Source organism: Euleptes europaea, chromosome 20, assembly GCF_029931775.1.
Source record: "Euleptes europaea isolate rEulEur1 chromosome 20, rEulEur1.hap1, whole genome shotgun sequence".
NCBI classification, from domain to species: domain Eukaryota; kingdom Metazoa; phylum Chordata; class Lepidosauria; order Squamata; family Sphaerodactylidae; genus Euleptes; species Euleptes europaea.
Genome location: NC_079331.1, coordinates 19,786,870 through 19,799,899, shown reverse-complemented (window position 1 = coordinate 19,799,899; position 13,030 = coordinate 19,786,870). Strand labels below are relative to the sequence as shown.

General features: G+C 49.4%; 1 protein-coding gene across 1 annotated transcript in view; it reads left to right on the top strand.

Annotated features, from left to right (window-relative positions):
- CHD2 (chromodomain helicase DNA binding protein 2) overlaps nt 1-13,030 on the top strand; it is a 92,758-nt gene that overhangs the window by 51,164 nt on the left and 28,564 nt on the right. The window contains exons 15-20 of the mRNA XM_056866106.1: nt 839-1,029; nt 1,914-2,102; nt 2,901-3,063; nt 4,501-4,653; nt 6,011-6,082; nt 9,308-9,457. Coding sequence (XP_056722084.1) covers nt 839-1,029; nt 1,914-2,102; nt 2,901-3,063; nt 4,501-4,653; nt 6,011-6,082; nt 9,308-9,457 — 918 coding nt within the window. The remainder of the gene's footprint in view (nt 1-838; nt 1,030-1,913; nt 2,103-2,900; nt 3,064-4,500; nt 4,654-6,010; nt 6,083-9,307; nt 9,458-13,030) is intronic.

Below are 13,030 nucleotides of genomic sequence, written 5' to 3'. Positions count from 1 at the left end.
ATCTACCAACCGATCAAGGACTTGGAGGTCTAAACAGGTATCCTCAATGTCAGACATCCAAGGAAAAGTCACTAGAGAACGCCATTGGGACTGTAGTAATCCATTAAGGCGACTAACTTCCGTGCTAGTCCTGCTCACCTCAGCTACAACGTCCCGTAAGAGATTGGGGTCGTCACCTTCCAGGGTTGGTCCAGACACCCGTAGTCCGGGGATCACAACCAGCTGGTTTGAGACGAACCGCACGGGGCACCGGCCCCTGTGGGATCACTCGGAGAGTCCTCTCCTCGTTCCCATCTGAGTGGCAGGCGAACCCTCCTGGGCTCCAGCCTGACGGAGGAAAGTAGACAGAGAGATAGCTGTCACAATGTAAGCCCTTGGTCCAAATGAACCAGAAACCACGACATAGACAATTAGGTCCAAAGAAGCTGGTCTTTACTGGTCAAATAGAATAACAGAGCATAAAGGAAAGGGTGACAGCTATGGGGCTGTCTTGCTGAAACTTGGTAATATAGATGCACAGGAAGGGTGAGAGATTACATATTGAAAACAAAGTAGGTTCCCAGAACTTCAAACAGAGAGTGGTAGGCATAACAGCCCTTGCAACCTTGGCTGCGGTTCAGTAGGGATAACATTCCTTGAGTCTGGATGGCAGGATGTGAAAAGAGTGAACAACACTGATATGCCTGACACAGTCACAGTTCTCTCTGTACTCTCTCAACCCCACCTACCTCACAAGGTGTCTGTTGTAGGGAGATGAAGGAAGGGCAATTGTAAGCCGGTTTGAGTCTCCTTAAAGGTAGAGAAAATGGGGGTATAAAAACCAATTCTTCTTCTCTAGGCTGTCCTGGGGAGCATCAGCTGGGCCTTCCTGGGTGTGGACGAAGCTCATCGCTTGAAGAACGACGACTCCCTGCTGTACAAGACGTTGATCGACTTCAAGTCCAACCACCGGCTGCTCATCACGGGGACTCCGCTTCAGAATTCCCTGAAAGAGCTCTGGTCCCTGCTGCATTTTATCATGCCAGAGAAGTAAGCTTCCTCACGAGTTTGCTTTTGGTGCTGAGCTGTGGCTCAGTGGTAGAGCATCTGCTTGGCATGCACACTCCCCCAGGTTCAACCCCCAGCATCTCCAGTTAAAGTGACTAAAGTAGGTGATGAGAAAGACCTCTGCCTGAGACCCTGGAGAGCCACGGAGAGGGGCTGTGGCTCAGTGGTAGAGCATCTCCTTGGCATGCAGACAGTCCCCGGCGTCTCCAGTTAAAGGGACCAGGCAAGTAGGTGATGTGAAATACCCCTGCCTGAGATCCTGGAGAGCTTCTGCCGATCTGAGTAGATAATACTGACTTTGATGGACAAAGGGTCTGATTCAGTATAAGGCAGCTTCATGTGTAACTCTCACAGACATGCCAACTATCAGCCGTGTGAATGTTTTTTCAAAACACCTTCTGGAATGTACAAATCTGGATACCCTTGGATTTATTTATTTATTTCATTTGTACCCCACCTTTCTCCCCAATGGAGACCCAAAGCGACTTACATCAATCTCCTCTCCTCCATGTTATTCTCACAATAACCCTGTGAGGTAAGTTAGCTGAGAGTGTGTGACTGACCCAGGGTCCCCCAGCAAGCTTCCATGGCAGGGTGGGGATTAGAACCTGGGTCTCCCAGAGCCTAGTCCGATAACCACTGCACCTAGGGTTGCCAGGTTCGCGTTTGGGAAATACCTGCAGATTTTGGGGGTGGAGCCTGAGGAGGGCTGGGTTCGGGGAGGGGAGGGCCTTCAATGCCATAGAGTCTAATTGCCAAAGCAGACACTCTAACCACTACACCACACTGGATAGGGGGGCAGTATATTGTATTCCAAGTATTGCCTAATTCTGGATTCCTCTCCCGTTCCCTGTTTTGGCTATCAGGTTTGAGTCCTGGGAAGATTTTGAAGACGACCATGGGAAGGGGCGCGAAAATGGCTACCAGAGCCTCCACAAAGTCCTGGAGCCATTCCTTCTGCGCAGGGTGAAGAAGGATGTCGAGAAATCCCTCCCGGCCAAAGTGGAGCAGATCCTGCGCGTGGAGATGTCTGCCCTTCAGAAGCAGTATTATAAGTAAGTGCCTGAAGTTGTTGGCGGCAACCACCAAGGAAGTCCAGGTTGTTGCGCAGAGGTGATTTGCCATTCCACCAAGGAAGTCCAGGTTGTTGCGCAGAGGTGATTTGCCATTCCACCAAGGAAGTCCAGGTTGTTGTGCAGAGGTGATTTGCCATTGCCTGCCTCTGTGCAACAACCTGGACTTCCTTGGTGGTCTCCCATCTAAATATTAATCAGGGCCCAGCTCTGCTTAGCTTCCAAGAGCTGGCGAGATTAGGCTAGCTCAGGCCATCCAGGTCAAGGCAAGAGATGAACAGAGGTGGTTTGCCATTGCCTGCCTCTGCCCAGCAACCCAAATCTTCCTTGGTGGTCTCCCATCTGAGTACTAACCAGGGCCAACCTCACTTAGCTTCCCAGATCTGATGAGATCAGGCAAGCTTGGGCCATCCAGGTCAAGGCAAGAGATTAAAAGAGGTGGTTTGTCATTGCCTGCCTCTGCACAGCAACCCAGGACTTTCTTGGTGGTCTCCCATCTGAGTACTAACTAGGGCCAACCCTGCTTAGCTTCCCAGATCTGATGAGATCCAGCTAGCTTGTGCTACCCAGGTCAAGGCAAGAGATGAACAGAGGTGGTTTGCCATTACCTGTCTTCACAGCAACCCAGGTCTTCCTTGGTGGTCTCCCATCCAAGTACTGACCATGCTTGACCTTGCTTAGCTCCAAAGCCCCGATGAGCTTGGACTAAGCTAGGCTATTCTGGCTGCTTCCATGCCTCAAAAGGGTCTCTATTTGCAGCTGTTCTTGTTTTGTCCACAGGTGGATTCTGACCCGGAATTACAAAGCCCTTTCGAAGGGGACCCGGGGCAGCACGTCTGGTTTTCTGAACATCGTGATGGAGCTGAAGAAGTGCTGTAACCACTGCTATCTGATCAAATCGCCTGAGGAAAACGAGCGGGAGAATAGCCAGGAGATGCTCTTGGTGGGTAGCTTTGGGGGGCTATGATTGCATATGTGTGTGTGTGGGGGGGGGAAGTATTGGACCTTACACAAGTAACATAGCTGGGCATTGATCCTGTGTGGAATGCGCATGGCAGAGGGGACCTGAATTCACAGGAGCTGCAAACCACAAGCCAATTTCGAAGTCTTCCTGTGTGCCGCATTGAATCCAATAAAGCGGTAGGTTCAGGGAGGGAATCCTTCATCTTGATCGGCTTGTGGAACTCATTGCAACTGGTTTTTAGGTGGCAACCGCAAACTATTAGACTGATTCATGGAGAATTCCATCAAAGGCTATTAGCTTCGTTGTCTAGTAGACCCTCAATTCTCAGGGGCAGTCTATCTGAGTGCCTGAGGCTGGGGACCAAAGCAGGGAGTGGCTCTTGCCTTCTTGCTTTGTTAGAGAAACATATCCCTAAAGCTTTTAATTGGCTACTAAAATGTTGTTTTTTATTAATGATTATCACTTGTACTCATAGTGTTTTATTTTTGTTGTAACAGCCTTTGGCCATGTGCAATAAAATTGAACTGTAACTGTTAAAACCATTAAAAAACCGCCCCAAACCCTATCATTAAAACAATTAAAACCAAAGCTAAAAATACCTACAAAACAAAACAACAATTAAAAACATTAGGGCAGGAAGGAGGGATCACTGAGGGAATGCCAAGCGAAACAAAAAAGTCTTCACCCGCTGGCGGAAGACGGCAAATCGAAGGGGACAGATGAATGTCCCCAGGGAGAGAGTTCCAAAGTTTTGATGCCACCCCAGAGAAGGCCATGTCCTGGGTTCTCACGCACCTGATCTCAGAAGACTGGGGCACCTGAAGCAGGGCCTGCAAAGGTGACTGTAATCGCTCTGCACTGTTAGTTTCAACTTGAGATGCCAGAGAGGGAATATGAAACTTCGGCATGTTCTGGCCTAGGGACCCTCTTTTGCTCATTTCAGGAAGTGTGGATGAGAAGGACCACAGGGGTGGGGCTAGGAGCAGTGGCAGAAATAACTGTTGAGCCAGCGTGGTGTAGTGCTTGAGAGCGGCAGACCCTAATCTGGAGAACTGGGTTTGATTCCCCACTCCTCCATGTGAGCAGCAGACTCTAATCTGGAGAACCGGGTTCAATTCCCCACTCTTCCACGTGAGTGGCAAATGCTAATCTGGAGAACCGGGTTGGTTTCCCCACTCATTCACATGAGCGGCGGACTCTAATCTGGAAAACTGGGTTCGATTCTCCACTCCTCCCCATGAAGCCTGCTGGCTGACCTTGGGCCAGTCACAGTTCTCTCCGAACTCTCTCAGCCCCACCTACCTCACAAGGTGTCTGTTGTGGGGAGGGGAAGGGATGGCGATTGTAACCGCTTTGAGTCTCCTTAAAGGAAGAGAAAAGCGGGGTATAAAATCCAACTTCTCCTTTTTCCTTCAGTCTTTAATCCGAAGCAGCGGGAAGCTCATTCTTTTGGACAAGCTGCTGACGAGGCTGCGGGAGAGAGGGAACCGCGTCCTCATCTTCTCCCAGATGGTGAGGATGCTGGACATCTTGGCCGAATACCTGGCCATCAAACACTACCCTTTCCAGGTGAGGACAGAGTGGGGTGTGGATAGAGCTCTCTCGCCCCAGGTAATGGCTGCACGTCACATGGTGACAGGAGTTCAGCTAAGGTCCGGAACGGGGGATGTGGGATGTGACTGTACAGCCTGATCTCCTCAGATCTCTTCAAATCTCAGACAGCCAGTGTGGTGTAGTGGTTAAGAGCAGTGATTTGGAGCGGTGGACTCTGATCTGGAGAACCGGGTTCGATTCCCCACTCCTCCACATGAGCTGCAGAGGCTTATCTGGAAAACTGGGTTGGTTTCCCCACTCTTCCACATAAAGCCAGCTGGGTGACCTTGGGCTAGTCACAGCTCTCTTCGAGCTGTCTCAGCCCCACCTACCTCACAGGGTGTCTGTTGTGGGGTGGGAAGGGAAGGTGATTGTAAGCTGGTTTGATTCTCCCTTAAGTGGTAGAGAAAGTCGGCATATAAAACCAGCTCTTCTTTTTCTTCATCTCAGAAACTAAGCAGGTTTGCTACTTGGATGGGCCACCACCAAGGAAGACTCTGCAGAGGAACAGGATGGCAAATGCCTTCTGCTGAATCCATTGCGTAGAAAGCCCCTTGCTGGGGTCACCATATGTTGGCTGCAACTTTATGCCACTTTACAGACACGCATGTTGGACGCATGTATCCAAAGGGCAAATTAACGGTCTCTGCCCAACACATATAAAAGTTAATCTCCATTATTCCATGTATTATTCCAATATTTTGTCACATGGCCTGCCATGGTGTGCCTCTGTGTAGCAATCTTGTGCTTCCTTGTTGTCCTCCCATCCAAATTCTAACCAGGCCTGACTCTGCTTAGCTTCTGAGAGCTGACGAGATGAGGCTAGCTTGAGCCGTCCAGGTCAGGGCAGAGACAAACAGAGGTGGTTTGCCATTGCCTGCCTCTGCGTAGCAACCCTGGACTTCCTTGGAGGTCTCCATCCAAGTACTAACCAGGGCTGACCCTGCTTAGCTTCTGAGAGCTGACAAGCTCTGTCTCGTCCAGGCTATCCAGGCTCCTCGGTTTATGTTATCCTCTCGGGGGGGGGGGGGATGCAAAGCGTCACGTTCTTCAAGCAGATCCTGGCTCTCAGCCTGTAATGGGAGCCGCGTCGTCACCTGGCGCGCTCATGCCTCCCGGGCACCGTCCCTGGCAGCAACAGGACTATTTTTAATCGGCTTGTTATTTTTAAAGTGCTGACTTGCTCCGAGCCATAGGGAGCCTGAGGGGGTCTGGAGCGGCTGGTGGGGCAGGGGCATCTGGGGTTTTGGGGCGGGGGACAGCGGTTTCATGGGGTGGGGGTCTGTGTCTTCTTTGCTCTCCGTTTTTTAAAATTTCTGTTTGCCTTCTGCAGCGCCTCGACGGCTCGATCAAAGGCGAGATCCGAAAGCAGGCGCTGGATCACTTCAACGCCGATGGCTCAGAGGTACGGGGTACAGCTGTGAAAGAGTGGTGGGGAGAGGACAGCCTTGAGGGTGGGAGGGAGGCTTTGGGGGCTGGGGATTCTATCTGGCACTCGAGAGAGGCATCTTCAGAAACGTTTTCGGGACTGGAGGGCTTGAGATAGGGTTGCCACGTCCCTCTTCGCCACCGGTGGGAGGTTTTTGGGGCGGAGCCTGAGGAGGGCAGGGTGTGGGAAGGGGAGGGACTTCAGTGCCATAGAGTCCAATGGCCAAAGGGGCCATTTTCTCCAGGGGAACTGATCTCTATCAGCTGGAGATCAGTTGTAATAATGGGAGATGTCCAGCTAGTACCTTAAGGTTGGCAACCCTAGCTTGAGGCCTAGTACCAGGAATGAGAAACCCCCTAAGCTTGGTCCTCGGCTTACCGCGCAATCAGGTGGGAACCACTTGATCGCTTTTGGGGCTTCAGAAAGGTCCCTTTTGCTGGCAGGGCACATGCTTTCCGTTAGCAACATTAACGCTGCTTGTATGAATTATTTAGAGTGGAAATGGAACTGGGAAAATGAGAACAGTGCAGAGGGCGCCAAGAAAGGTCCTTCTCCCGGCTCTCGGGATGTGGCCTTCAACTGCTGGCACAGAATATCTCTTCAAACAACACATAGTTTCATTGTGGAACTCCCTGCCCCAGGATGTGGTGATGACTGTCAGCTTGGAAGGCTTTAAGTGGGGAGCGGACATATTCATGAAAGAGAGGGCTATCCATGGCTACTAGTCAAAATGGATACTACTCATGAGGCATACCTATTATCTCCAGGATCAGAGGAGCATGCCTATTATCTTAGGTGCTGTGGAACACAGGCAGGATAATGCTGCTGCTGTTGTCTTGCTTGTGGGCTTCCTAGAGGCACCTGGTTGGCCACTGAGTGAACAGACTGCTGGACTTGATGGACCTTGGTCTGATCTAGCATGGCCTTTCTTTTGTTCTTACGGATACTGGTCATGATGCATACCTATTCTCTCTAGGATCAGAGGATGCATGCCTATTATCTTAGGTGCTGTGGAACACAGGCAGGAGAATGCTGCTGCAGTCATCTTGCTTGTGGCTTTCCTGGAGGCACCTGGTTGGCCACTGTGCGAACAGACTGCTGGACTTGATGGGCCTTGGACTGATCCAGCAGGGGTTTTCTTACGTTCTTATGTTCTTCTTATGCTGTTGCCAAGACTGCCTGCAGCAGCCCTTTGCTATGCAAGGGCCATCCTAAGCTCATTGAAGTCAATGGACTTTGAAGGATGCAACTGTGCTTAGGATTGCAGGGTTAGGGGTCAAGCCACCAAGTCTCTGGTTCAGAGCTCACCTCCAGGGTCATCTAGTCCAACTCCCTGCACAACACAGGAAAATCACAACTACCTCCCTCCCCCCCACACACAGTGACCCCTACTCCATGCCCAGAAGATGGCAAAAAAACAACAACCCAACCCTCCAGGATCCCTGGCCAATCTGGCCTGGAGGGAAATTGCTTCCTGACCCCAAAGTGGCGGTCGGCACTACCTTGGGCATGTAAGAAAGGGCCACGATAGCCAAACACTAACACAACCCTTCCTGCCCTCCCTCTAATAATCTGCCAAAGTTCGCAAAATCAGCATTGCTGACAGATGGCCATCTAGCCTCTGCTTAAAAACCTCCAGGGAAGAAGAGGCCACCACCTCCTGAGGAAGCCTGTTCCACCGAGGAACCGCTCTGACTGTCAGGACGTTCTTCCCAATGTTTAGCCGAAAATTCTTTTGGTTTAATTTTGCCCCGTTGGTTCTGGAGCAACAGAAAACAACTCCGCACCATCCTCTGTATGACAGTCCTTCAAGTACTTGAAGAGGGTTATCATATCCCCTCTCAGTCATGTCTCCTCCAGGCTAAACATACCAAGTCCCTTCAATCTTACCTCACAGAACTTCGTCTCCAGACCCCTCGCCATCTTCGTTGCCCTCCTCTGGATTTGTGGCAGTTTGCAAACTCCAGAACTCTCCGGTATGCAAGCTCCAGTGTGGTGTAGTGCCTAAAAGCGGTGGACTGTAATCTGGTGAACTGGGTTCGAGTCCCCACTCCTCCGCATGAGCTGAAGGACTGGGTTGGTTTCCCCACTCCTACACATGAAGCCAGCTGGGTGACCTTGGGCCAGTCACAGGTCTCTCCTACCTCCCCAAGGTGCCTGTGGTGGGGAGAGGAAAGGATTGTGATTGTAAGCCACTTTGAGACTCCTTATGGTAGAGAAAAGCAGGGTATAAAAACTAACTCTTCTTCTTCGTCCTGGAGAAGTGAGGCGTCTAGAGACCAAGTCCTATGAGGAAAGGCTGAAGGAGCTGGGTATGTTTAGCCTGGTGAGGAGAAGACTGAGAGGTGATATGATAACCATCTCCAAGTACTTGAAGGGCTGTCATATGGAAGATGGTGCCTAGTTGTTTTGTGTTGCCCCAGAAGGTTGGACCAGAAGCAACAGGTTGAAATTAAATTAAAAGAGTTTCCGTCTAAACATTAGGAAGAATTTTCTAACAGTTAGAGCTGTTCCTCAGTGGAACAGGCTTCCTCAGGAGGTGGTGAGCTCTCATCCCCTGGAAGTTTTGAAGCAGAGGCTAGGTGGCCATCTGTCAGCAATGCTAATTCTATGACCTTAGGCAGTTCATTAGAGGGAAGGCATCTTGGCCATCTTCTGGGCATGGAGCAGGGGTCACTGGGGTTTTTGGGGTGGGAGGTAGTTGTGAGTTTCCTGCATTGTGCAGGAGGTTGGACTAGATGACTTTGGTGGTCCCTTCCAACTCTATGATTCTAGGATGTACCCATCTTAAGTGCCTGTGATCCAGAGCTCATCAGCTTCCCATTGTTATGTAGCTAGGGTTGCCACCTCCACGTTGGGAAATGCCTAGAGATTTGGGGGCGGAGCCTGTGGAGTAGGAGGAGCTCAGCAAAGAAGGCATCATAGAGTCAGCCCTCCAGTTCCGCTGTCTCCTCCAGGGGAGCTGATCTTGGTAATCAGTAGTAACTCCAGGGAATCTCCAGCCCTCTACCTGGGAGTTGGCAACCCCTTCCCTGCAAATCGGATCAGCAGTGCCCCCAATCCATCCAATCCTAAGGAGAAGGTCTCTGAGCTGGTACCTCGGAGTGCCGGCCTTGGGTCTCATTCTTGCTTTACTGACCTGCCTCCCGGTGCGAGGTTCTGCGGCAGGATTGACGTGTGACCTTTTCCTCCCGTGCTCAGGATTTCTGCTTCTTGCTCTCCACACGAGCCGGAGGACTGGGCATTAACTTGGCCTCCGCCGACACTGTGGTAATCTTCGACTCGGACTGGAACCCGCAGAATGACCTGCAGGCCCAGGCGCGGGCTCACCGGATTGGGCAGAAGAAGCAGGTCAGGAGAGCGGGCCCTCGGCCTCCTTTGCGGCACGCGGTTTGCCCAGAGGGCGCTTTCACACGTCCTGAATAAATACACTTTACATCCACTTTCAATGCACTTTGATGATCGTTTGCAAGCAGATTTTGCTATTTGGCGATTTATGCAGGGTCGATTTTGATGCTCGCTCAAAGCTCCTTTTTAAAATCCGACCTTTAAAATGCCTATTCACGGTACTGATACAAGAGGAGAAAGTCAAACAAATTCCACCTCCCCACTCGCCTGCTCCTTCATTCCTTCGTTTGCATAGTCATTAGCAATCGTCCTTTGCATAGCTAACCCTCGGCTGTGATTCTTCATGCTTCCTTGAGTGGATGCTTCAAGGCGGGGACAGAGCAAATAAAAAAGGTCGCGTTAAAGGGGCTTTTAAGAAATGCAAAGCAGGTATGTACCCGCTTCGCAGTGACTTCTGGAATGATGGTTCAGCATGAAGAACTAAAAAAAAAAATATGCGGGGAACTTCAGCCTGAAACACGCTGCTAGTTACCAAGCATAAACAGCCACAATAAAACCCAGCTGCAAAGTGCATTGAAAGTGGATTGAAAGTGCGTTATTTGGCATGTGTGAAAAACACCAGATGCTTCTCTATGATGTCATCTTGCTGCCCTGTGAAGCCAGTTACATTTTGCTTATCCATTCCTTTCCCTTAGATTTAACAGCCCATTGGCTATTCATCTACCATCTCACACTTTAAAAAAGGGGGAAACAAAATTTAATTTTTCCTTGACACTGTAAAGAGAAAAGTTGCCGCATTCCTCACCCAATTGACTGATCTACTTGACAGCAGATAACGCAGTATCCGCTTCTCAGGAAGTGTCTTTAGCTGTTTTATCCAGGGAGTGATATATTTATTTTGTGCAGTATTATTTTGTGGACATGATAAAGCAATGTGGGCTAGGGAGTCTACTTGATCCGGACACGATGGGCATTTTCGTTCTTCTGCAATAATTTTATTGTATCACCCTCGTGTCTTGGCTGAGTCTAAAGCATTACATCTGGCCAATAAGAAAGCTTGTCTGAATTTATGGATTTCTAACCAAGGAAAATAATCTGGCAAAGAGAAAGTTCTGTTAAAGGGTATCTGGAAGAAGCAAGGCATTTTGTTTATCTGAAAGGGAGACAGGCCTAAAACGGTGGGCTGGGCAGACTCCAGGGAATTTCTTTATTTACTTTATGTACTTCATTTATACCTTGCCTTCCTGCCTAGTGGGGATTCGTGGGGGGTTACGTCATTCTCATCTCCTCTGTTTTATTCTCCCAACAACCCTGTGAGGTAGGTTATGCTGAGAGTGCCTGACAGGCACAAGATCACCCAGTTAGCTCCCATGGCAGAGTGGGGATTCGAACCTGGTCTTCCCAGATCCTATTCTGGCATTCTAACCAGTATACCATGCTAGCTCTCTTGGGAGGAGGTATGGGCTGGAACTTAGCCCATCTTCAGGGGAGGGGCTGTGGCTCAGTGGTAGAGCCTCTGCTTGGCATGCAGAAGGTCCCCAGGTTCAATCCCCAGCATCTCCAGTTAAAGGGACCAGGCAGGTAGGTGATGTGAAAGAGCTCTGCCTGAGACCCTGGAGAGCCGCTGCTGGTCTGAGTAGACAATACTGACTTTGATGGACCAAGGGTCTGGTTCAGTAGGAGGCATGTGTTCAATATGTGTTTAATCTTCCCTTCCCTTCCCCCCTTAGAAGCTCCTTGATTCATAAATCTTGAGCAGCATAATTCTAAATCTATTGTTTAAGGGATATAAGGACTGAGTTAAAATTTTCCACTGCCAATGTAGTCTTAGGATCGCTTCAGGAGTTCCGCAGGGCCAGGATGCAAGACGGAGCTATTCAACCGTGCTTATGGTTGAGGCCAGCGGCGGTTCTTATTATAATTACTGGCCTCCCTAGTCCTTTCCCCCCCTTTCCACGCTGCTGAGCACCACCCCTTCTATACCACCTTAGGGTGTGGTTAGATTAATTTTATTACAAATTTCTGTCTCTGGGGTTTTGGCACCATTGAGGAGCATTATTGGGCTATTTTAAATTGTATTTTAAACTATTTTAATGGGTTATTGTTTCATTGTGTTTTTAGACTGTAAGCTGCTGTGAGCCCGACCTTTGGGTTGGGGAGAGCAGGGTAGAAATGTAATAAATAAATACATAAATAAATAAAATAAATAGGGTATTAACTGGGACACTGTTCTAGGTTTGTGCCTGATTCTTACATTCAAGATGGTGCTGATGTTTGATATTATTTTTATTCTCCTCCCCCCTCCCCTGCCAATATCAGTCAAGATAATTGTATCTTAAGAATGGCCTCCAAGTAAGGATAAAAAGCAACACAACATGGCCCTGTACAAATAAGGGCTATTTTTTCTACAAGTCTGGGGGAAGCCATTTGCAGAAAAAAATATGGAAAAATACATAGTGGTGTGTTTTTAAAAAATCCGAATATCATACAAACATAGAATGCCACTAAGATTTCACAAGACTTTGAAGAAGAAGAGTTGATTTTTATATGCCGACTTTGTCTACCACCTAAGGCAAAATCAAACCAGCTTACAATCACCTTCCCTTCCCCTTCCCACAGCAGACACCCTGTGAGGTAGGTGGGGCTGAGAGAGTGTGACTAGCCCAAGGTCACCCAGCAGGCTTCATGTGTAGGAGTGGAGAAACCAACCCGGTTCACCAGATAAGCCTCCGCTGCTCATGTGTAGGAGTGGGGAATCAAACCTGGTTCTCCAGATCAGAGTCCACCACTCCAAACCACCGCTCTTAACCACTATACCACAATGGCTCTTTGTTGTTTATTTATTTATTTAATTCATTTACTTAATTCATTTATACCCTGCTTTTCTCCCCAATGGGGACCTTGAGTGGCTTATATCATTCTCCTCCATTTTATCCTCGCAACAACCCCGTGAGGTAGGTTAGGCTGAGAGAGCGCGACTGGTCCAAGGTTCCATGGCAGGAGTAGGGATTAGAACCTGGGTCTCCCAGATACTATCCCAACACTCTAAACCGCTGCACTGCTTGGTTGTGGTCTGTTGTGGGAGTTGCTGGGCAACCCCCTAGTCAACATTGCTGAGGATTCCAAACATCGGTTAGTCTCAGTCTCTGAGCGAGAGAGACAGGGTGTAGGAATGGAGAACAGAAAAGGTGAAAAGAGAAAGCGAAACGCGGAGGAGGAGGAGGAGGAGGAGGAGAGAGAGGGATCAGCTGTAGGAATGGAGAGCAAAAAAGATATAAAGAGAGAGCGGAAAGTGGAAAAGGAGGGGAGAGAGGGAACAGCTGTAGGGATGGAGAGCAGAAAAGATACAAAGAGTGAGCAGAAGGTGGAAAAGGAAGAGAGAGAGGGAACAGCTGTAGGGATGGAGAGGGGAAAAGATACAAAGAGTGAGTGGAAGGTGGACAAGGAGGAGACAGATGGTACTGCTGTAGGGATGGAGAGCAGAAAAGATTCAAAGAGTGAGCAGAAGGTGGAAAAGGAAGAGAGAGAGGGAACAGCTGTAGGGATGGAGAGGAGAAAAGATACAAAGAGTGAGCG